Below are 22,092 nucleotides of genomic sequence, written 5' to 3'. Positions count from 1 at the left end.
GTGTGGGCGCGTTGCCCACCCCTCCTGGTGCCGTTTTTCCCTCAGCCGCAGCGTGTCCGTGCATCGCTGAGGCGGCTGACGGGAGCTGAAGGAGAGGCGGAGGCGAGGGAAGGTTCTGGAAGGTGCCGGGGGCTCCCGGCGCGGTGCAAGGCTCCTTTGGGAGCGCGGCAGTGCCACGGCGGATGAAAGCCCGCGGCCGGGCCGGCGCTGCAGGGCCCGGCAGAGCGGACTGTGGTGTTGCTAAGGGTAAGCAGGCACAGACCCGCGGTTCAGTGCCCGGGGCTAATAGCACCAGGGAAAAGATGAAGGGAGCTGCCGGCTCCAGCTGCCTCCACCTTTCCTGAGCGGAGGTTCTGGGCTGTTTCCTGCAGTTTGGAGAGGTTTAGCCTGGCCATGAGTGGATTGTTTACTAACACCTCTGACCCTGGCTGGCATTTTGCTGGTGTTTCTGAGCCTTGAGGATTAAATGGCTGAAGCTCAGGCAGGTAATACCTTGATTAGTGGGGTTTGCAGCCTCCACTGCGTGGACAGGAATTGCTCTGGTATTGTCCAAAGCTAGTCATCGTTTTCCACATGTTCTTTAGTAACCGTTCTGGAGTTACACAATCATTCAGCCTCTCCAAGCCTTGGAGAATTTCAGGGCCAAGGGGTTTTCCTTCTCATTCTGTGTATCTCACTGCCTAAATACAAGTGAAGGCACAGCTGTATGTGGTGGTGGGACATATCAAGAGGTGACTGCTCATTTCTTAAAACATCAAGACAACCCCCAGAGAGAGGTGGCACAGGGAGATTTGTAGCCACCAAGGTGTAAATGCAGCAGGAAAAACCAATCTCCTGAATGATTACTTTAAACAGAAAGAGCCAGGCATGTTTAGAAACCTTGCAGTTTGGTGTTTGGAGGGAAAAGGGTTGGGCCTGGCCTGGCAGGGCTTTCGGGAAGGGTTGTAAGCCCTGTAGAGCTGGGCAGTGTTTAGGGAGGCAAAGTTCATGGGCTCACCACTCCTGGTGAGCTGTAACTCCGTGTGTTGTCTCTTGGGCTCCTGAACCTTGTTGTTCTACATGTACCTGACAAACAACGAGTGGCAGTGGGAACAGCAGAGACAAAGCACTGGGTAATAAACCCTGAGCAGCTGGACTTTGGATGAGCTGCTCTGGTGACCGGGAGCTTTGCAGGGAAACCTATTTCCTTGTTTACACGGGTGTGCTCGTAGCTGCCTCCCCAGCAGACATGTCCAAGGAGGCTCCTGAAGGGTGGCTGGAGAAATGTGGCAGTGGGAAGGGTGGGTGTCCCTCTGGCCCATCTGCCTCCTCTGGGCTGCAGCTCTGTGGATTCTTCTTCCTGGGGTTCAAAGGATCCCTCATCTTTTCCTGGATGGGTTTTTCCAAGCTGGAGGGCAGTGCAGGAGCTGAGGTTTCCTCACCACCCCTGGGGCTCTGCAGGCTTCTGGTGGCAGGAGCCCTGGCCCAGTTTCACCCTGGTCCTTCCCAGTTTGGCCACTCTCACCCCACACCATGATGGCACTCAGGGTCTCAGGTCCCTTGAACCTTGTGAAAGTATTTTCATCCCTTTCTCACAGAGCACCTCTCATCTTTGTGGCTTTCCTCCCTCATGGTGCAAGCAACACCTGGGGCTGGCAGCACCAAAATGGGGACAAACACATCTCAGGGAACCCAGAGGTGAAGGTGCAAAACCCACTCGGGTGGCACCGCCAGGGTTTGTGGGGCTGTTGCTGCTTCTTGCAGCTGCCACAGTGCAAGGGGTGAGTGCCGCTCCTGCGGCCCACGGGACCCACCTGAGGAGCTGTGGGACCCTGGCAGGGCAGCCCTGCTCCCTGCCCTGAGCCATCCACTCCTTCCCCGTGCTGCTGGCAGTGGTCCTTGGTGGGATGGAGGGGCCGTGGTGCAATATCCTGCCTTTGTGTGTGCCAGGGCTTGCGTCCAGCGGGCCGGGCGGGGGCAAAGGAGCTGCTGCCCTTCAGCTCCGCTCGCTCCGGGCCCTGGGATGCGGGGCGGAAGGGCTGAGCCCGGCCCTGGCACGCCACTCCTATTGTCACTGTCTGTCACACACGTCTCACGGAGCAGGGCCCTCCGGGACAGATTCTCCAGCAAAAGCCCCTGCCCTCCCAGATGGCAACAACCCCCACGGGGCCCGCCGGCTTCCTGCGAGCGCTCCGCAGAGCCGGGCGGCCCGGGAGGGACCTTCCCGCTGGTGGGGGTTTTGCACGAACAAAAGATCTCCTGCTGCAGCTTCCCGGGCAGAGCCAGCACACCGCGGCTGCGGGACCTGGCTCTCCCCTGCTTAACGCACATGGCACCGAGCTCTTAGGTGCTCAGGGAATGTGGGTTTGCAGCGAGACCATCTTTAAGGTCCCTTCCAACCCAAACCATTCTAGGATCTCATGATTCTGTCGCAAAAAAAAGCTTGGGGAACAGCTCTGATGCAGCTGCCTCTGGATGCCTCTTTGGGCTGGAGAAGGGCAGGATGCTCTCTCAGTGCTCAGGTTGTGTGAGGAAAGGGAGAGGGACTCTCATCTTTGTCTGATGCAAATTTCCCTCCTCACCTGCTTCATGGTGCAAACACTACTCTGTTTGCCCCCAGGCTGTGACCAGCTGGCCACCAGTTCTCAGGGCAGCACAGGGAGATGGACCCACTGATCCTTGCTGTGCCAGTCTGCTCCAGCACTGAGCCCCACATTAGCTGCTGGCCTGCAGAGTGAGCCTCAGGGGTTGTGGATTCACCCTGCTCAGTTTGGGGCTGCTGGTGGCACACAAGCTGTTCACATCATCCCACTGCTGCCAGGGCACTGCCCAGAACTTGTTCCTGTGGCTGTGCAGGCAGGGAGCCCTGGACACGCTCTGGGCCAGCGCATGAGTCCCTGTGATGGTCAGCAGGCTCCATCCAGAGTCCATCCCTCCCTGTCCATGTTATGAGGAATGCTTGCACGGAGAGGCTGCTTGAGCAAGAGGCAGTGGCCCTCCAGGTGCCAGGGGGATCCTGGGGGGCACAGGCACAGTTACTGCCAAGGCACGGCCAGAGCCTGGGGCTCCCCTGTGCCAGGTGCAGGGTACCCAACTCTTGTGGTTGGCCAGCAGGACTTGTTGCTCCTTCCCTACTTTTTCCTTGTCCTCCTTCCCAGCCCTACTGCACAATGGGATGCAGAAGAGCAAGCTCTGCTCCTGTCCTCACCCCCAGCATGTGTTCCCCTGCATCCCGTGCCTCTTCCAGCCCCTGTGGCTGTGTTTGTGTGGCCACAACAGCTGCAAGGATAATAACTGTCCGGAAGCACGTTTCGCCTTGGGATTGTTTGCTTATTCCTGCTGGGCGTGTTTTAGTTTGTGTTTACAGCCAGCAAATTCCACCCACTGCCTGCTCACTTGCTATCACAAAATCCTCCTGTGCTGGCAGGCTCTGCTCCCTGCTCCATTCCATCTCCCTAAATCCCAGCCCTCTTCCCTGCTCCGAAGGCCAATCTAAGGGATTTCACATGTGCCGCCTCAGCTCCTTCACGTCTCCCAGTGATTCCCAACTCCACTGCTGGGAATTTGGGTCCCCAGTTCCTTTGCAGCATTATGTGCAGGGAGGTACTTCCCATCACAGGGAGTGGCTTTTCTGTGTTCTCGGTGCCAGAGGGGACATAATGGCTCAGTCTTGGGACATTGGTGGCTTTTTCGTGCCTCTTGCTCCACGCTATCCTCCCGACTGTTTTGTCCCACATGTGAGGCAGCCTGTGGCCATTCCCTGTCCTCACATCCAAACCTCAGGCATCTCCATTTCCTTTCATGTGTGGATTAGTGAGGGGAGGAACCCAGAAAGGGGAGGCTTCCAAGATGGGAGGCAGATCACCTCCTTTCCTGCTGGCTTTGAGCCTCAGTCAGTAGCAGGTCCCACGTCTGGGAAGTGCCCTGGATAATTTTCCCTGGCATCCCTGTGCAGGCTGTGTCTCTCTGGGCATCTCCCCTGTGCTTCCCTGTGCCAGATGTGTCCCTGGGAATCCCCCCCGTGCATCCCTGCACAGAGCATGATCTTGGGCATTCTCCCTCTGCATCCCTGTGCAAGGTGTGTCCCTGGCATCCATCCTCCCTGTGCTTCCCTGTACAGGATGCGTCCTCAAGCATCCTCCTTGTGCGTCCCTGCGTGAGCTCCCAAGGGCTTCTCCGTCTAAGGTGTGCCCCGGTGATCTCCACGTCCGGGTCCCTCCCATGCAGAGTGCCCCATGCTCATCCCTGAGCCCACTCCTGTTCCCATCCTTGTTCCTTTCCCATTCCCAGCCCTATTCCTATTCCCATCGTCATCCCCGTTCTGCCGCAGCGCCTTCTGCCGGCGGAGCCAATGCCACCGCCCCCACCGTTGGTAGGCGCCGCCGCGGTGGCTGCCGGGAGCTGTAGTCCCGGGGCAGGAGGACTCGCTGTCCCGGCGTGCCCCGCGCCGCCGCCGTGGGTGCGGGTCCCGGTGCCGGTGCCGCCGCTGCCGCTCTGCGCCCCCGGGCCGCCCGCCCTGTCCGCGGCCGCCATGGGCTCCCTGCTCAGCAGGCGCATCGCGGGCGTGGAGGACATCGACATCCAGGCCAACTCTGCCTACCGCTACCCGCCCAAGTCCGGTGAGGGCCGCGGGGACCGGGGAGGGGGACAGGCCGTGCCGGGCCCGGTGCTCCCGAGGCCGGGCGGGGAGGCCGGGGAAGGGGCTGCGGGAGCGCCTGTCACCGGCCTGGGCTGTCACCGACTCTGGCTCTGCCCGCGGCCCTCCCGGCCGCGCTGGCGGAGAGGCCGTGGATGGATGTCCGTGGGCACGGCGGCGGCACCGGGCCGGGCTGCCCGGGGCTCGGCGCCCTGCACTCAGGGTGTCTCCGTGCCCGCCATCCAGGGCTCAGCTGCCCCGCTGTCCGCACCCGCCCGGCGCTTCCCCGCCCGTGGTCCGCGCTCCTGCGGGTGCTCGGGGGCCGCTCCCCGCGGTGCAAACGCGGCCCCAGCGCGCTGTGCGTCCCTGGCCAGTGCGGCGGAGCTCGGTGGGCAGGGAGCAGAACTGCTTCTGCTTGAGTACAGGGTGGCCAAATTCCCGCATGACACCCCCTGTAACTCCTTAAAATGGCAGTGGCTCTCACCTCGGAGCTGTTGGGCTGACACAGCCTACTGGCTGTCTGTTTTCCACAGGGAATTGTTCTGAAGGCTTGGAGAGTTGTCAGTGCCCCTTGTGTGCAGTTGGGATGAGCATATGACTCACCTTGTCTTGGGCTGGCTTTGGGATTGACCAGGTTTAACTTGTTTAAAGAGTTTTACTTATTCTTCTCGGAAAGCAAGTGATCAGGAAAATTCAGGTACTCTTTTCCACTGCAATATCCATTTGCTTACATTTTTTTTCCAGATTTTGGTTCTGTCAGGGCTTTTCCAGGCAGGCTGAAGAATTTGCAGAGCAGTAGTTTGGGTCCCCTCACTCTCAGATACAAAGACTTTTCATTCAGAGATTCAGGTCCTGTGTCTGTCCATGACCTGCTGGCTGTGATAGCCTCAGAGGGAGCCAGGACCCCTGTTCAGTTTGGAGGGGGTGCAGGATCATCTCAAATAGAGTCCTGTCACCGTTACACCTTGCCTTGTTGCAGGTTGGCCTTCAGCAGGAATGGTGGTGTGGAGGAAATGGAAGGGGGAAACTTGCCTAGAAAAGTCCAACAGCTGTGCTGGCTCTCTTAGAAAATATAACTGCTTTTTTTTAGGGGTTTGGGAGCTAGATTTTTGGGCAGCTGAGAAAGGCAAGTGTCACAGTTTGGCTGCAGCTGGATCTGTGTGTGACAGCATTTTAGACAAAGAGTGGAATAATTATAACCACCATATGCAATGGACATTAAACTTTTTTCACGTCACCATCCTGTTGTTCCTGTGCTGTTGAACTGGAAGTTGAACTGGAAGTTAGTGGTGTGTTGGGTTTGGGGCTTGTCAAGGCAACCCCATCACACTCCTGAGGTTGGGTTTGTGTGGTACCATGCTCCCTGGAAGGGGATCTGTGGACCATAATGCTACCAAAGAGTGTTCCATGTGTGATACCTCCCCTGTGGAACTGAACAGCCAATGCTTTCAAGCAGCTGGTTAAATGAAAATATTTGTATTTCCTTACAAAGGCTCTGGATGCAATTAAAGGCTTGCTAGTTAATTCTCAGTGGCATTTTCTTGTGCTCTTTCTGAAAGCTGGTGTTAAGCCAGGGCTTCCTCTTTACATTCTTTGGGTTTATCTAACAAGGATCCTCTTGACTTTGGGGAGAGAGAAGAGCTGTTCAAGCTCTAGGCAGAAGAAGAGGTGGTGAACACCTCTGAGGTGGAGGCTCAAAGCCCAGAACAGTGAGGGCTGTGAGGATGGCAGCTCCCCTCCCTCCTGCAGCGTGTTCAGAGGGACAGTGTCCTTTGAGGTCCTGCCATCTCCAGAGTGATTGTCTTGGAGATGGGAAGGTTGGTACCAAACCTGGCAGTGAGGATGACTGGAAGTGAGTGAGTACAGTTTTGATTTCAGGAAGCAAGCTGGAAGTAGTACAACATGTTCTTGGGCTAAATGTTTGCTAATTATTTCTCACTGGACACTGCTGCTGTGAGCCCTGTCTGGAAGAAGCTGGTTTTCCATGGGCTGTGTTGGGTGTGTGTGCTGGAGAGTGAGCCTGACACACACTCCTACTCTGAGATTACCCCTGACAGGCTGGAACAAGTGGTGAGGGAGCATTACCTGAGGTCACCCATCCTGTGTGCAGCACTGTCCTTCTCCTTTTCCATTCTATCCCTCCTTGTCTCTGATTTCAACAGATCTTGACTTACTACAAATGTCTGCTCAGCTGCTGTCCATGGTTGGAAGGATGAGGGTTTGTGTTTGATGAGGGAGCAAACACCTCCTCCCAAGGACACACTGTGCAAGGAAATCAACCCTAAGTGCAGGTATTCTGGCTGTGATCTCAGCTGCGTGTCAGCCTGCCTGTGGAGAGGGACACGGTCACTGAGCCGTGTTGAGTCACAGCTGGTTGCAAAGGCAGAGGTGAATATTCACTTCTCCTTTATTGGCTTTTGATGTGGTTGTTGCTGGGTCAGTCATGTGCCCTGGGGAGGATGGAGCAGGTTGCTGTGGAATTCACCTTGGTCTGCATGAGCCAGGCCTCAGTGAAGCAGGTTGTTTAACAGCTTTGTTGGAAATTGTGTGCAGTTTTGTAGTCAAAAATCCTCTGAAAATGCCCTGCTTCTTCCTCCAAGGCTCTGTGTGGGTATCATCTACATTTTTCCTTCTGCATCTCAGTGACTGAGGCTGCTGTAAGGTGATAACCCAATTTCCTTGTCTGACCCCTCTTTGCTGGTACCTTTTAACCAAAATTTCTTGCTTTATGGAGCCCGTGCTGGCATTGTGCCTGTCTGATGGGTTGGGAGGAAGGCCTGGTTTGTACAGAGTAAGTGCCTCTGTGAAACAGGCTAAAAATGGGTATTTTTTTTTCTCTATTTAGCAGGGAACAGTTGTGATCTCTGTGGTGCTTGGAGCAGTGAAAGGATCTGCTATGGCCCTGTTGCTTTGGAGCAGTGAACAATGCCCCTGTGCTTCCCACAGCTCTGCTCCCATGAGCTCTGTTCCATGAGCTCCTCTGCAGCACGGAGCACGTGCCCTTGGGATGGCTCATCTCCTCTGGAGTAGGCTCTTGGGAAAGGATTCCCTGGAGATTCCTGGGAGGAAAAAAAGGAAGTGGGTTGCTCTTCTCTGAAGTTGAACTGCTTTGTTGTTTGGGAATGAGGCTTTAATCAAAGAAAGAGCGGTTTTAAATAGGAGAAGAGTATCCAGAGTCATACCCAGTGCATCCCTGTGCTGCTGCCTACCATGACAGTGTCACTGTCCCTGTGCTGCTGCGTACCATGACAGTGTCACTGTCCCTGTGTGCTGGTTGAGGCTGTGCCTGGGACTGTGCTGTCAGTCTGCCATGGTGGTGACTGTCTGGCTGAGTAATTAAACACAGCCCAATTTCTGTCACTTCACTGTTAATTGCATTAATGGTGAGAAGCCTAAATGGGCACCTAAATGCTTTCTGTTAACGAATGTTGTATGACACAGCCATGCTGTGATGGGATTACAGTTGTGCTCCTCCCTCCTGTAGGTTGTGTCCCTTCCCAGCTCGTTTCTTGTGGATCACATCCATGTGTTGCATGGATATGGGATTAGGATGCTGGCTTAGGGAGAGGTAATTATGACTGGACAATCTGGTGCTTAATGCTGGTGCAATTATGATAATAAACCCCCATCACTATGTTGGACTAAATATAAAGTATTTTGGTGTCATTTGATGCCTTGGGTTCCAGTTTGGTTTTGCATGGGACAAACGAGTGAGTCAGCCTTGGCTGTTCTGTGTGTCCCAGTGGTCCCAGTTTTTCCAGCCACTGTAAAGTTTTCCACCACAAGAATTTCTCTTACAACCACTGCTTGGGCTTCATCTACCTCACTTGGTCATGTTCACTTTTATCTCATGCTGCTCTGTGCTTTGTGCTGATTTACTCTGGGGAAGTAAAGCCACAGTTTTTCTTTGTTCTGGCATTTTTGTCCTATTCCATCCTTTTCTATTTATGTGTGATTCTTTCCTGGTTAGCGTGTCACTGCATTTTCCTGGAGGGTTTCTGTTTGTAGCAGTTCTGTGGAGGATCAATTCAAGGATTTTTTGCTTTTCCTTTTTCCTGCCAAAGAGGATGGCACTTAGCATTCTCCTTGTGTCCATAGCTACAGAGCTGTGTGTAAAGCTGGCCTTGGAACACCTGCTTAAGGTGGTTTTATAGCCTGGGAGAACATATGGGAACAAGGTTCCAGAGGCATGATAGCCTGGCTAAAGTTCTAAAGCTGTCTTTGTACTGGATTTGGAAATGGAACCTCGGATTCTAATGCATAGAAAATGTATGCAGGCCTGTTAGAGCCACTAAAAATCCTAAATGTCACAGTGACTGCAAAAGAGGATGCCTCATATTTTCCATCTGGAAGTTTCCTTTTCGTTTTAGTCCTTAGTGTGATATTTAAGAAATGCTTTCTTAAAATGTTCTGCCTCCAACTTGGGCAAACTCCGACGTGGTTATGATAGTGGTTGAGAGAATTCATGCATAACTTTGGTTTTACCTTGAGAACTGTGAACTTTGGGTGTCATTGTAGCAAGTGCTTTCTGAAAGCTTGCAACAGAATATATTTTTTTAGCTGCTGAAAACTGTGTTATAAATTTGTGGAGACAGTTTGCTGCCATTCTGGTTTGTTTGTCTGTTGAGACCTCGTGTGCGTGGCAGCTTTTGTGTGTGCAGCAGTCGTGGCAGAGCCTCGGGGTTGTTCTGATCACCAGTGTGTTCCCTCTGAGCACCCCAGAGTGGTTTCCCTTGCTCCTCGTGCCTGGCACTGTGTTTCTTGTTTGCTTGTGAAGGAAGTGCCTCGGAGGAAAAAACCTCTCCTTCACATTGCAGGAGGTGACTTAGCAGGAAGATGAATAGAGTTCAGTCTGAATGTGGAACTGAAGCTGTGATTCCAGCTACTGTATTTTTGAGAAATCCCAACAATTTGGTAGAGATGTCAAAAGTAGTTCCTAGTGGAGCAGTGACAGTGTGGCAGGTGCCTTGAACGTGCTGGTTTTGTGTCTGAGTGTTGTTCCAGTGGAGCAAGAGAGACCTTTTCATCTCTGGAGATGCTCTCAAACCATGTCCTGGGCTGGTCCCACAGCGTGGGCAGCAGGAGTGGGGGGATTCTGTCCTTCTGTGCAGGTGAGACCCCACCTGCAGAGCTGCCTCCAGCACAGAAAGGATGTGGAGCTGCTGGAGGGAGTCCAGAGGAGGCACCAGGATGATCCCAGGGATGGAGCAGCTCTGCTGGGAGGAAAGGTTGGGAGAGTTGGGATTGTTCAGCCTGGAAAAGAGAAGCTTTGGGCTGACCTCATTGTGGCCTTACAGTATCTGGAGGGAGCTTAGAGACAAAAGATGGGGCAGGATTATCTACAAGGGTCTGGAGTGACAGGACAAGGGGGAATGGCTTCAAACTGACAGAGAGTAGGTTAGATTGGATATTAGAAAGAAATCCTTCCCTGCGAGGGTGAAGAGGCCCTGGCCTCCAGCACAGAAAGGATGTGGAGCTGCTGGAGGGAGTCCAGAGGAGGCACCAGGATGATCCCAGGGATGGAGCAGCTCTGCTGGGAGGAAAGGTTGGGAGAGTTGGGATTGTTCAGCCTGGAAAAGAGAAGCTTTGGGCTGACCTCATTGTGGCCTTACAGTATCTGGAGGGAGCTTAGAGACAAAAGATGGGGCAGGATTATCTACAAGGGTCTGGAGTGACAGGACAAGGGGGAATGGCTTCAAACTGACAGAGAGTAGGTTAGATTGGATATTAGAAAGAAATCCTTCCCTGCGAGGGTGATGAGGCCCTGGCACAGGTTTGCCCAGAGAAGCTGGGGCTTCATCATTCCTGGAAGTGTCCAAGGCCAGGCTGGACAGAGCTTGGGGCAGCCTGGTGTTATGGAAGGTGTCCTTGGCAGGCAGTTGGAGCTATGTGATCTTTAAGGTCCCTTCCAGCCCAGGCAAGTCTATGATTCTGTAATTCTGTCTCACTCACTGGATAAGAGGGAGTTCTCTGACTCTGATCCCAGATAACCAGCTGCTGTGGTACTGAGACATCCTGCACAAGCATTGTCTTCTCAGCTGATCAAATAAAATGTTCCAAAACATAATCCTGCTTGACCCACATAAAATGTGGAATCTGTTCCTGAACTCCAGCCTTCAGTGTGGTTTTCTAAACCTCAGTGCATATACACACCACCGTGGTGTATCTCTGGTGGAGAGGCAGTGTCAGACTGGCTGTGCTTGGAGATTATATACAGATTAGTTTTTTAATTTGTTGCTTCTGGGAGGAGTGGGAAAAGATTCCCTGTCATTTGGGGCACTTACATTTGTGTCCAGGAAATGACTGGATGTGGCACTCAGTGCTCTGATCTGGTTGACAAAGTGATGATAGGTCACAGGTTGGACTTGATGATCTTGGAGGGCTTTTCCAACCTAAATGATTCTGTGATTTTGGTATTCTGATTCTGCAGGACAGATTCTAAGTAGCTGCTGGACCTGTGCTGAAGGTGATTGTTGTATCTGGAAAGAAGGACGTGTTTCAGTACTACAAACATCTGGGTGCTTGTTAGCTGAGCTCAGCAATAGCTGAGCCCTCCCGTCATCATTAAGGCACTGCCATCTGTGCAGAGTGAAAAGAGCCTTTCTTGAAGGATAAAGGGAGAAAGCCTTAATGGAAAAAACAGGGCCATTCATGAAAACCCTTCCATTTCAGAGTAAATCCTGCTTGCTCCTAGCTAGTGGGACTGCAGATCTCTCCAGAATGTCTCCATAGCCATTCAGATGATTAGTTACTGCTTCTGGAATGACTCATTTTAACACAAATTTATGCTGTCTATGCATTGCACCCAGGGAAGCAAATATACAATTGGCTCAGTCCTCTCATCCTCCCCTCTGAAACTTGAAGGGAAGTGACTTGGACAGAGCCTTTTATTTCAGTTCTCTCCTGATACTTATTTCTCTGAAAGTGTACCTCTGTGAAGTTCACATTTGAGAGTGTTTTCCTGAAGTCTTTCTAGGAGGGAGCTACGTTTGTGGTGCTTTCACACACCTGAATTAATTCTGTTCATTTTACAGTCAATTTCATGCTCCAGAACCCCAGTGACCTTGCACACGCCTTGTGTCCTGAAATTTTCACTGTAGTGCATCATTTTAAAGATGAATGAAACAAATTAATGGTGAAACTTTCAGAGCTGACTTTCACTTCAGTCAGTCCCTGTTTTCTCTCCCAGACATCCATGGTTCTGCATTTAGAACTGCCAGCATTATTCATTAAATCAGCATCAGGGTGTACAGTGTCCAGCACTCCCAGTAAAGGTTTGGAGTGGTTCTTGTGTGGGATAAGGGAGCGTGGGAAAGACAAACTTTGGCTAACAGGAGACCCTCTGGCTGTGCTGAACTTTGCAATGGGAGGAAGCCTCATCCCTCTCTGAGCAGGTCCGTGGTGTTTGTGGGACTGGGCTTCCCATTGGGAAGTGGAGAAAGCAGGAAGAATTGACCAGAATGGAGCAACATTGGAAAGAGCTGACTTTTCCTGCTTCCTGTCCCTTCTCTGGAAAACAAGTTGAAATGGAATTGTCTCCACTGTAATATTTATTCTAGGTTTTTGGTTTTGTTTGTTTGGTTTTTTCTCTTTTCTCCTGCTGTTGGCAGTGGCCCTCAGTACTCCAGGGAAGGGTTGAATAAGTAAGTATTTTCTGTGTCTTGTGGCTCTTTTATACTTGTGAATTTAAAACTGTACAGACTTTTCCAGGAAGCACTCATTTAGAGGGTTTTTTCGTCATTCTCTTGTGTTTTTTGTTTCTAGGAAACTACTTTGCAAGTCACTTCTTTATGGGAGGTGAGAAGTTTGACACCCCTCACCCTGAGGGTTACCTTTTTGGTGAGAACATGGACTTAAACTTCCTTGGAAATAGACCAGTTCAGGCAAGTTCCTGTGTTCTGTCTGTTTTACTCTTTTTTGTTTCCTGCCTGTTTTGGAAAATCTTGTGTAGGGTTTGTAGAGGAGAGTGGCACAGACCTGAAAGGTCCTCACTGCTTGGGGAATGCCCTTCCAGTCTGTTCAGAGGCAAACTGAGTTTTCCTGAGAAGCTCAATTCACCTTGGAGGCTTATTTTCACTCAGGACAGAAGGAATTAGTGGTGGGGGAGGAAGAACAGGGACTGAGGAGCACGGAATTTGGGACTAATTCTGCCTGCCTGCCTGAGCAAGTGTAAAACATGCTGCAGAGAAGGCTGGGAAGCAGAGCCTGAAGTTCCCAATGCTCCTGGGCAGCTTGGGTGTTCAACACAGGCTGTTTTCTGTGTCTGAGTGGCCTGACTGGGTGTGGGGCAGTGTTAAGACAGACCTTGACATTTTGTGGGTTTATACCTAGGTGGGCTGCTCAGAAAGTCCCTCCTTCTCTTTTCCTAGCTGGAACATAAATGTAATTTTGGGCCCACAGATGTCTGTGAGTCTGTGAAAAACTACTTGCTCAAGTGATTGGCTTGTTCTTGAAAAGAGAATAATGTTGGTTTGAGGGAAAGACAGGAATTTTATGCAGAATGTTATGTTTTGGATTTCTCTTGCATCTCAGAACTGCTTAAAAAGAACCAAAAGGTAACAGAGTAGGAGCCATTTGGAGATGTTTTCTGAGTGCTGGAGAGGAAAGGGAAGAGCTGCTTGCTTTGTTCACTATTTTCTTAATTATTTCTGTAGCTTCCAAACATGAAAATGAGAACTAGAAGTCATGGTTCTAGTTTAATTAGTTATTTAATTTAATTACTTGCATGTCTCATCAGAAAAGCTGTGACCATTAATTAATTCATGTTTGTAATGCTTGGTCATAGTTTGGAATCACCCTGCTTTTACAGGTGAGGGAAACTGAGGCCAGTTGGAATTGCAACAGTTACAAACATGTTCTGCTTTCTGAGTTTCTCCTCAGGCTGTGCCATTGGTCACTTTAGAACCACACTCAGTTCACAGGATGGACAAGGAGGAATCTGGAAAGTCTTTGTTTAAGCAGGAACTGCAGTTGGACAACAGAATTAGGAAGGAGAGACTTGAGCTGGAGCTCTGTGCTTGTACCAGTGCTGGGCAGGCCTGGGGGTGCTCAGCACATCCCCTGTGCCATGTCTGCACACAGGGCCCTCCCTGCAGGGGCTGACCTGGCAGAGTTACACTACCTGCATGTCTCAGCCTGGGTTTCCTTGCTGACATCCCAGCACTGGGTTTCATCATTTCTCCAGAGGGGAGTGGGTGAGAGGCCATTAACACCGTGGGACGTTTGCCAAGTAGGTTTAAGAGAAGGAGGCTGTTGCAGAATATAGTTTGCCTGTGTAAAGCCCTTTGGCAGCTCTGATTAATCTTCAAGGAAAAAGAAAAAAAAAAACAAAAACACTCAAGCACTGAGCAGCAGCACTGTTTTCTGGACATGGGCCCAGTTCTTGCTTTGGAGTAGGTGAGGCTTTGCCTCATTTCTAAGGAAATGTGTTGGTGGTCCCTGGTGCCCAGCAGGCAGGTCTGCAGCTGTACAGGTCGTGATTGCCACAATAAGCAGTTTCCTTTGCGTTTCTCACTGGAGATCCTGTGCCCACTAAGGAGAATTACAGTCTGAAGCATTATTGTCCCTATTTAAAGGACAATCTGTGAGAGAAGATTTCTTGACTGTAGAATAGAATGAGGCCCCCTATCCCTGTCTCTTTTCTTTTCCAGAACATTTGCTCCATTGTTTCAGAATAAAAAGAGTTTCCCCCAGTAATCCAGGGTTTCAGCATGCTGATTAGCAGTCAGATCACTGCTTGCATGCTGCAATGCACATGAAAGAGATGCATTTCTTCTGCTCAAGCTGGAGGTGGATTCTTTAGTGGAAATAAAAGCTTGGGAGAGCAAGGGTTTCCTGACTGAGAATTCAGGGTGGAAGAAAGACCTCGTGAAAATGCCCTTTCTTAAAGTGTGCATTTCCAGTATGAGCTGTTGCTGAGCCAGGGCAGGATTTTCACCCTGAAACAGGCTTTATTTATCAATAAATAAAATTTGCTATTAGTGTTCCTTGTGGCTGCTGTACTGAATACCCTGAAAGCTGTGTGCTTCTTGATTTGGGTAAATTGCATGCTAGGTAACATAGTGCTACCTTTTATAATGTAATAACAGAAGAATGATTTGCCTTTTTATTCCAGTTTCCCTATATAACTCCAGCTCCACACGAGCCAGTGAAGACACTGAGGAGTTTGGTGAACATCCGCAAGGACTCTCTCCGACTTGTGAGGTACTGCCATTACCTGAACCTTTCATTTTACTCAACCCAGGGATCTGTCAGCCACAGCCAAACTGTATTGGTAAGCTTTTGGAGAATGGCTGATATCCAGATCCTTGTTGCTAGATATGTCCGGAGGTTTCTGTATTCCCTGTTGAGGTTCCAAGTGGTTTATGTGCTCCTTATCCAAACAATCTTTCCAAACAGGACCAGTGATGTGTCTGTTTCTGCAGGACAGACTGGAGTGGTAAACAAAACCATGAAATCATTAGCACGAGCGGAAGATGTTAGTCAGGTCAATAAACTTTACAGACAGATTCCTTCCTGCATTCCTGTGCAAGGAGAAGGCAGAAGGGAGCTGATTCTGGTGCGAGTCACGGCTGAGGAAGACTGATGGGTCTTGAGTGAAACTTCCTCAGGTTTCTCCTGATGCCAAGATGAAGTTTGGTCCTAGTGCTCTGCATTTGTTTAGGTGGCTTGTGTCCCATGCATGGGGGAAGGACAATCATGGGGATGGTAGCTTTCACTGCCCCACGCTGAGATCTGAACCAGCAGAGCTGGATTAAAGCATTGGCTCACACTCAGACCTGCAGCTGTCCCCTTTCCAACAGATGGCTGAGGTACAGGGCCCAGCATTCAGTGCTTTGTTTGGGTCTGAGCACTGGGCAGATGTCCAGGCAGAGCCTTTCCAACCATCCTGGCTGGAGTTGCTCTGGATTGTGTGTCTGGGGCTGGAGCGCTGGCAGGGCTCCAGCTGCAGCTCCCAGCCAAGGTGGCTCTGAGAGTGTGGTGTAACATGAGCACTTGGAGCCATAACCAAAAACCTTCAGTTTGTTTTTGTGTGAAAACAGACGTGGGTTTTTTTGTTTTGTTTTGTTTTAAATGAGCAAAACCTGTGGTTTCAAAGCTGATTGAGCTTCCAAATAAGTGACCATTGATGAACTGCTCTAAAAGCTCTGGTTTTTCAGCATAAGGATGAAGTACTGCTCTAGGAAAAAAGAGAAGGAGCATAAGCCAAATGGGAAGTGGCTTTTTCCCTGGGAGAGGCCTGGCTGTGAATGGAGCAGTTGGTGTGGTTTAGTGCATATAGTTCTGTCATTCTGCTTTCTGTGGTCACACATCCCATTTCCCAGTGTTGCAGCTCTGGACTATTTGGAATGTAGTGTCCATGCAGCTTGACAGTGTCTAGGTTTTCTCCATCTAATTCCTGGTACTAGCAGTTCTTTTTCTGTCTCATGAGCTCTCACAGGCTCTTGTGCTGCTGTGTCAGTGCTGACGACAGCACTGCCAACATGACTCTATTGAATTTTGCACTGATGTAGACCCAAAATGAGGTTTTAATTGGCAGTCCCCAAGGGTACATTCTGTCTTGTGCTCTTCTACTCTTCTGGCCCAGAGGCTTTGTCTTCCTCCCTCTGTGCGTGTGAAGGACACTTTGTGCCCTCTCCAGCCTGGCTTATTCACAACCAGTGGTTGAGGTTTGTACGTCCTTTCCAGGGCTGGTCAATTTACCACATCCTCCACCATATAGGGGTACTGAGCCAAGTGTCCAGGTGTGAAGTTCTAAGTGTATGTTCTGATGGTAACATCCCCCATAAGCTTTCTGTTTTTCATAGAATCCCAGACTGGTTTGTGTTGGAAAGGACTTTAAAGACTATCTCGTTCCACCCATGTCCCATGGGCAGGGACACCTTCCACTGTCCCAGGCTGCTCCAAGCCCTGTCCAACCTGACCTTGGACACTTCCAGGGATCCAGGGGCAGCCACAGCTGCTCTGGGCACCCTGTGCCTCACCACCCTCACAGAAGAAGAAGAATTTCTTTCCAGTATCCCATCTAACCCTGCCCTCTGTCAGTGAGAAGCCATTGCCCCTTGTCCTGTTACTCCAAGCCCCTGTTGAAAGTCCCTCTCCAGCTCTCCTGGAGCCCCTTTAGGCACTAGAAGGGCTCTGAGTTCTCCCTGGAACCTTCTCTTCTCCAGGCTGAACAACACCAACTCTCTCAGCTTGTCCTTGCAGGAGAAGTGCCATGGAGGAATATAAGGAAATATCCACTCTGGCCTTCCAGTTCTTACCAGACAAAATTCTGAGCTTTGCCAGATCCTGAATTTTTACATGATAAACAATAAACATGTGGATATTGGTGTTGAAGTTCTGAGTCTTCAATGTCACTTGTGAGTGTTTGATTTCTGGCAAGAGGAGACTGTGAACCTCAGAGTAGGGTAGCTGTGAACCTCAGAGTAGGAATTTTGCTGTTAACTAACAGAGAAGGACTTCCTTCTATTTTTCTTGTGTTCCACATTTGGCCTTGGATTGGAAACTTTGCTTTGGACCTCCAGTACCTGTTGTGCTGGTACTGGCCATTCCTTCTTCTCCTGAAAGCACTTCCAGCTGCAGGAGGAAGACCAGCTCAGGAGACAATGTCTGTTGTTGCACCCTGGGACAGCTTCTCTCCTTCAGCTTCTGGGCTTTGGATAGCATCATGGAACAAAAGCATTGAAGGAACCAGGAGCTGTGGTGGTTTGGGAATGTGTCTGAAGCATAAGGAGTATCATGGAGTCATGGAGTGTTTTGGATAAGGGCATGAGAGAGGTGGATGGTGGGGGCTGAGGGGAGAGGTGAGTTGCAGGGAGTGAGAGAAAGGAAATCTCTTCCCTCTGCAGCACAGGGGGCTGACCTTGGTCCTTGGATCTGCTCTTCCTGTGGTGGAGGTGATGAGGGGCTGGGGCTGCCTGCTCTGCAGCCCTGGACGGTGTTAAACTGGGCAGATCTTTGCAGAAACCCCAAACAGGAGAACCCCTGTGTTTGGTGATGCTCTCCCCTGTGAAAGTCAGTGCTGACTGAGGTGTCACTAATTCTCATTTGTTGCCTGCTCAAACACTGGGTAAATGCAGATCTCACAGCACTCAGTCAAGGGATACTTAACATTTATCCTGCATGTCTCCTGTGTTGGTCAGACTTTTGAATCTCCTCAAAGGATGAAGTTGGGTTCAGCTCAAACTAGTTCTATAAAACTGTCATGGCTGCTGTTAATTATATTTTTATCTTTTAATTCTTTAACAGACAATAAAAATCTCCTGCCTTTCCATTGTTTTATCCAGGAGTGATGTCAGACCAGGTGGCCTCAGCTCCCTTGGTCATCCTGCTTTGCCTTTTGCATCAAAACCTTGGATCAGCTATTTGTTCTCAAAGGTGGTCAGTCTCTTTCTTCTGTACCTGTGATTGTGAAGGCTCTGTGATGCACCTCTGTGCATGACCCAAAGGCACACCCAGCAAAGTCACTGGTTCCCAAATCTCTGCATGCATCTCTGACCACCCCACATGGACACTGTCTGTAGGGCTTGGCTAAATGGGCACTGTAAAATTCAAGTGCAGGTGGAGACAGACGAGCTCTTGAAGCACCTGAACCACTCCTGAACCACCTCCTTTTCTGCCACGTCCCCTTCAAAGAAAGAGAAATGCAAAATGTGTGATTTTTGTCTTGTAACTTCCCTGATGTTACATCCCACCATTCCTGCACCTTAAGGTGGCACATGAGATGTCTCTGCCTCTCAAAGTATGCACCATAGTAGGCTTTGCTTGTTCCTCAGGCCAGCTACCATCTGTGCAGTCTTTTCTCACCTGAACTCTTTCTCTGTGGCAGATCATAGAATCCCAGACTGGGTTGGCTTGGAAGAGACCTCAAAGCTCATCTCCTTCCACCCCTGCCATGGGCAGGGACACCTTCCACTAGACCAGGCTGCTCCATGCCCTGTCCAACCTGGCCTTGGACACTTCCAGGGATCCAGGGGCAGCCACAGCTTCTCTGGGCACCCTGTGCCAGGGACTCAGCCCCCTGACGGGGAAGAATTCCTTCCTCATGTCTAATCTAACCCTGCTTTCTGTCAGTGTGAAGCCATTCCCCTTTGTCTTATCACTCCAGGCCCTTGCAAATAGTCTCTCTGCATCTTGCTGTATTGTTCAGGTGCTGAAGGTTGTGAATGATTTTCTGTGCCTCCAGCAGCAGGGATGTTGCAGCAGGAGGGCACAGCCTTGCTGTGACTGTCACCTTTCAGGCACTGGTCCCTTGCCCTCTGCTCCAGTGGTGCTGTTCCAGGCAGACAAGGCTCAGCCTCTCCTCCCTGCATCCTTCAGAAACCTTCCCTCCAGGCACTGCAGTGGCCCCTCAGTGGTTTCCCAGGGCAACAGATCTAGTCTAGCTTTAACCCCTTATCTGCTTGGAAGGATGGAAGCACATTCTGAATGCTGGCAGAGAGGTGCAGGGTAAGGTTGGGAGCAGGAGGGTGATCTGGGGTGCTTTTTGTGCCTTCCCTGAGAAGACAAAGCAGGCAGTGGTTGTGCCAAGGACATGTTTGTGTGTGAGCTGCCCCACGCCCAGGTGTCCCCATTGTTACTTGGTATTGTCACAGATATCTCAGTCTGTGCTGTAGCTCTCACATGTGCTGGGCATCTCTATTTAATACCTACCTGTGCATGAGGTGAATCTGAAGGAGCCTCTGCCTGCAAGAGGTGCTGCTTCTGGAAGAAGTGACAAGTCTGTCATAGCCTGGATCCTTCATTTCCAGCCTCGGATCCACAGAGTGCAGCACAGCAAGAGGTGACTTGTGCTGCTGCTCTCTTGGACACACATAACACTTGTGAGTGGATTGTTGCCATCTGTGTTCTTGGGTCAGTCCAGCACAAAAATGTTGATGGTTCCTGTGTTCTTTAGGCAAATCTGTCCTTCTGCCCAGTGTTTCCTCTTTACAGCCTTCAAGTGCCATGATTTTCACGTTGAAGGCAACTAGCTTGTGTGAAAATACCATCTTGCTCCGTACTGTGTGTTGTGTCCAGGTTTCTGCAGATGTTAACACTTCAGTTCTTGGCATTTGGTTTTTTTTATACTGGCATGTTGGGTGTTTTTAGCTTGATTTGCTGCTCTGACCTAGGTGAACCTCTGGCAAAAGCCTCTCCAAGCCCTTCAGACAGGAATGCAGGTGTGTGCTGTAGTGGCTCACTGGGGTTACATTAGTACAAGTACATGTGTTGGGTATTTGGTTGTAGTGCTCTTAAATTTTGCACCTTCTGTATTAAATTACTGAAACAGAACATTTCATTCTTGTTCAGTGTGGTGTTAAATAAAATTCAAGCTGCAACCCTCTTAATTAGGCAGTAGTTGTTATATGTCAGTGAACTTGGTAAATAAGGATTCCCTTGACAATTTTAGATTGTATTATAGAGTGTGTTGGGTATTTGATTGTAGTGCTCTTAAATTTTATTTTGCACCTTCTGTATTAAATTACTGAAACAGAACATTTCATTCTTGTTCAGTGTGGTGTTAAATAAAATTCAAGCTGCAACCCTCTTAATTAGGCAGTAGTTGTTATATGTCAGTGAACTTGGTAAATAAGGATTCCCTTGACAATTTTAGATTGTATTATAGAGGTATGTCTGACCCATTTCTGGGTATTTTTGACAGTACAGTGTATTCATCAGGGCTGTTTAGTGATGGGAGAGGCTGATACTGTGAAGACAGAGAGGATGCCAAGCTTTTCCTGAATAGTTCAGCTGCTTGGCTGTGACCCAGCCATCATAGCAATTAAGGTATTACTGATAAACAAGTGTGGCTGGAGCTGGGTGACAGGTCAGTGCTGTTACACCTCTCAAAGACAGCCTTGTTGCCCTCACCATTCCCACACAGTGCCTGAGCTCACAGTGGTACCTGTGGTCATGGGATTTGAATTTATGGAGAATCTGCTGCTGCCCTGCCAGTGAATCACATCCATTTGTCTGTCACTTTGCTCTTTGAGGCAGGGAGACCTTGGTCAGTTCAGGAGAAGAGGACACTGAGGGCAGAGCTCAGGGGGGGCTGCAGCTCCTCCCGAGGGCAGCTCCAATCTCTGGGACAGGGACAGGGAATGGCTGGAGCTGGGCCAGGGCAGGGTCAGGCTGGAGTTTGGGAAAGGATCTTCCCCCAGAGGTGCTGGGCAGTGCCCAGGCTCCCCAGGGAATGGGCACAGCCCGAGGCTGCCAGAGCTCCAGGAGTGCTTGGACAATGCCAGGCACAGGGTGGGATTGTTGAGGGGTCTGTGCAGGGCCAGGGCTTGGACTGGATGATCCCTGGGGGTGCCTTCCCACTCAGGATATTCCATCATTCTGTAATTTTCTTGTGGTGTGTTGTGTTGGCTGCTTGTTCCGAGATCTGCTGGTTTCTCTGGCCACTCCTGGCACTCTCTAAGTCCCCCTGGCCCATGGCCGTAGCTCGCTGCCCCAGAGATGCTTCAGACCTCTTCTTCACTGGATTTGTGCTTCTTCCTGCAGTAGGGAAAAGGAGTAACCCTGGCAGTGGTGATCATACAGTGGGATCCAGCTGTGCAGGAGCCCGTAGCCAAATTAGGGCTTACTTTTGCATTAATTGAAATAACTTCTGAGCTCATTCTATTGGTTATCACGTGTCTGTTTGCAGTTGGATGTGTTAATTTTTGTTCATACAATAAATGCGTGCGAACTCCAGTCCCTCACAGCACCAGAGGTTTAGTTGATCATTTGTACATTTAAAGTTGTTTGAAGTTCCTATATCTGGATGTTTTCTGAGGTAAATATCATCCTCTGTGTGATACTGGAGGTAGCTTTTGTTGAGCTTCAAGAGTTCTTTGTGTTACAGAAACCTTGGGTTTTTTTTGCCTGTTTCACACCATTTCATTGCAGAGTTAAAATAATTACACTTTAAATTTCTCAAATCCATGCAAGATTTCTTTAGCCCAAATACTGAGCCTAATGTGAAGATTTAAAAGGAAGGAGAATGTTTTCCTTCCTTGATTAATGTCAAATTAATCATTTGACATTCAGGTCTCCCTTTCTTGTCCCATTCTGTGTCCTGGCATTGTAAGGCTGGGTGAGATCCCTCAACACCATCGTTAGTTCACTTCAATAACTTCAGTTACATCTTGGAAGAACCTTCCTCAGGGGAAAGAATGGAAATCTGGGAAACCCAAGGTGGGTGCCCAGGCTGCTTTGCCTGCCTGGAATACCAAGGCTGGAGTACTCTTGTCTCTATTTCCAGAGTGATCTTGTTGGTATCTCATAAAGATGTGTTCTAATCCTCTGGCATTGCCTTTCAGGTATAAAGATGATGTTGACAGCCCTGCTGAGGAGAATGGGAAGCAGAAGGTCCTGTACAGCCTGGAGTTCACCTTTGATGCAGATGCCCGTGTTGCCATCACAATCTACTGCCAGGCTACAGAGGAGTTTGTTGGTGGCATGGCCGTGTAAGTCCTGGGCTAGTGGGCACCTGGAGGGGCACAGGAGCT

General features: G+C 50.2%; 1 protein-coding gene across 5 annotated transcripts in view; it reads left to right on the top strand.

Moving 5' to 3' along the window:
- Positions 1-4,418: 4,418 nt before the first annotated feature.
- The window catches only part of MGRN1 (mahogunin ring finger 1), a 50,476-nt gene continuing 32,802 nt past the window's right edge, over positions 4,419-22,092 (top strand). For all 5 annotated transcript variants that reach the window (XM_041462749.1, XM_041462751.1, XM_041462747.1 and 2 more), the window contains exons 1-4: positions 4,419-4,598; positions 12,380-12,498; positions 14,730-14,818; positions 21,904-22,050. In XM_041462749.1, coding sequence (XP_041318683.1) covers positions 4,511-4,598; positions 12,380-12,498; positions 14,730-14,818; positions 21,904-22,050 — 443 coding nt within the window. In that variant the 5' untranslated portion in view covers positions 4,419-4,510. The remainder of the gene's footprint in view (positions 4,599-12,379; positions 12,499-14,729; positions 14,819-21,903; positions 22,051-22,092) is intronic.

This window comes from Pyrgilauda ruficollis, unplaced genomic scaffold, assembly GCF_017590135.1.
Source record: "Pyrgilauda ruficollis isolate IOZ18807 unplaced genomic scaffold, ASM1759013v1 scaffold16, whole genome shotgun sequence".
NCBI lineage: Eukaryota > Metazoa > Chordata > Aves > Passeriformes > Passeridae > Pyrgilauda > Pyrgilauda ruficollis.
The sequence above is the reverse complement of the archived record's forward strand: the minus strand, read 5'-3'. Positions and strand labels throughout refer to the sequence as shown.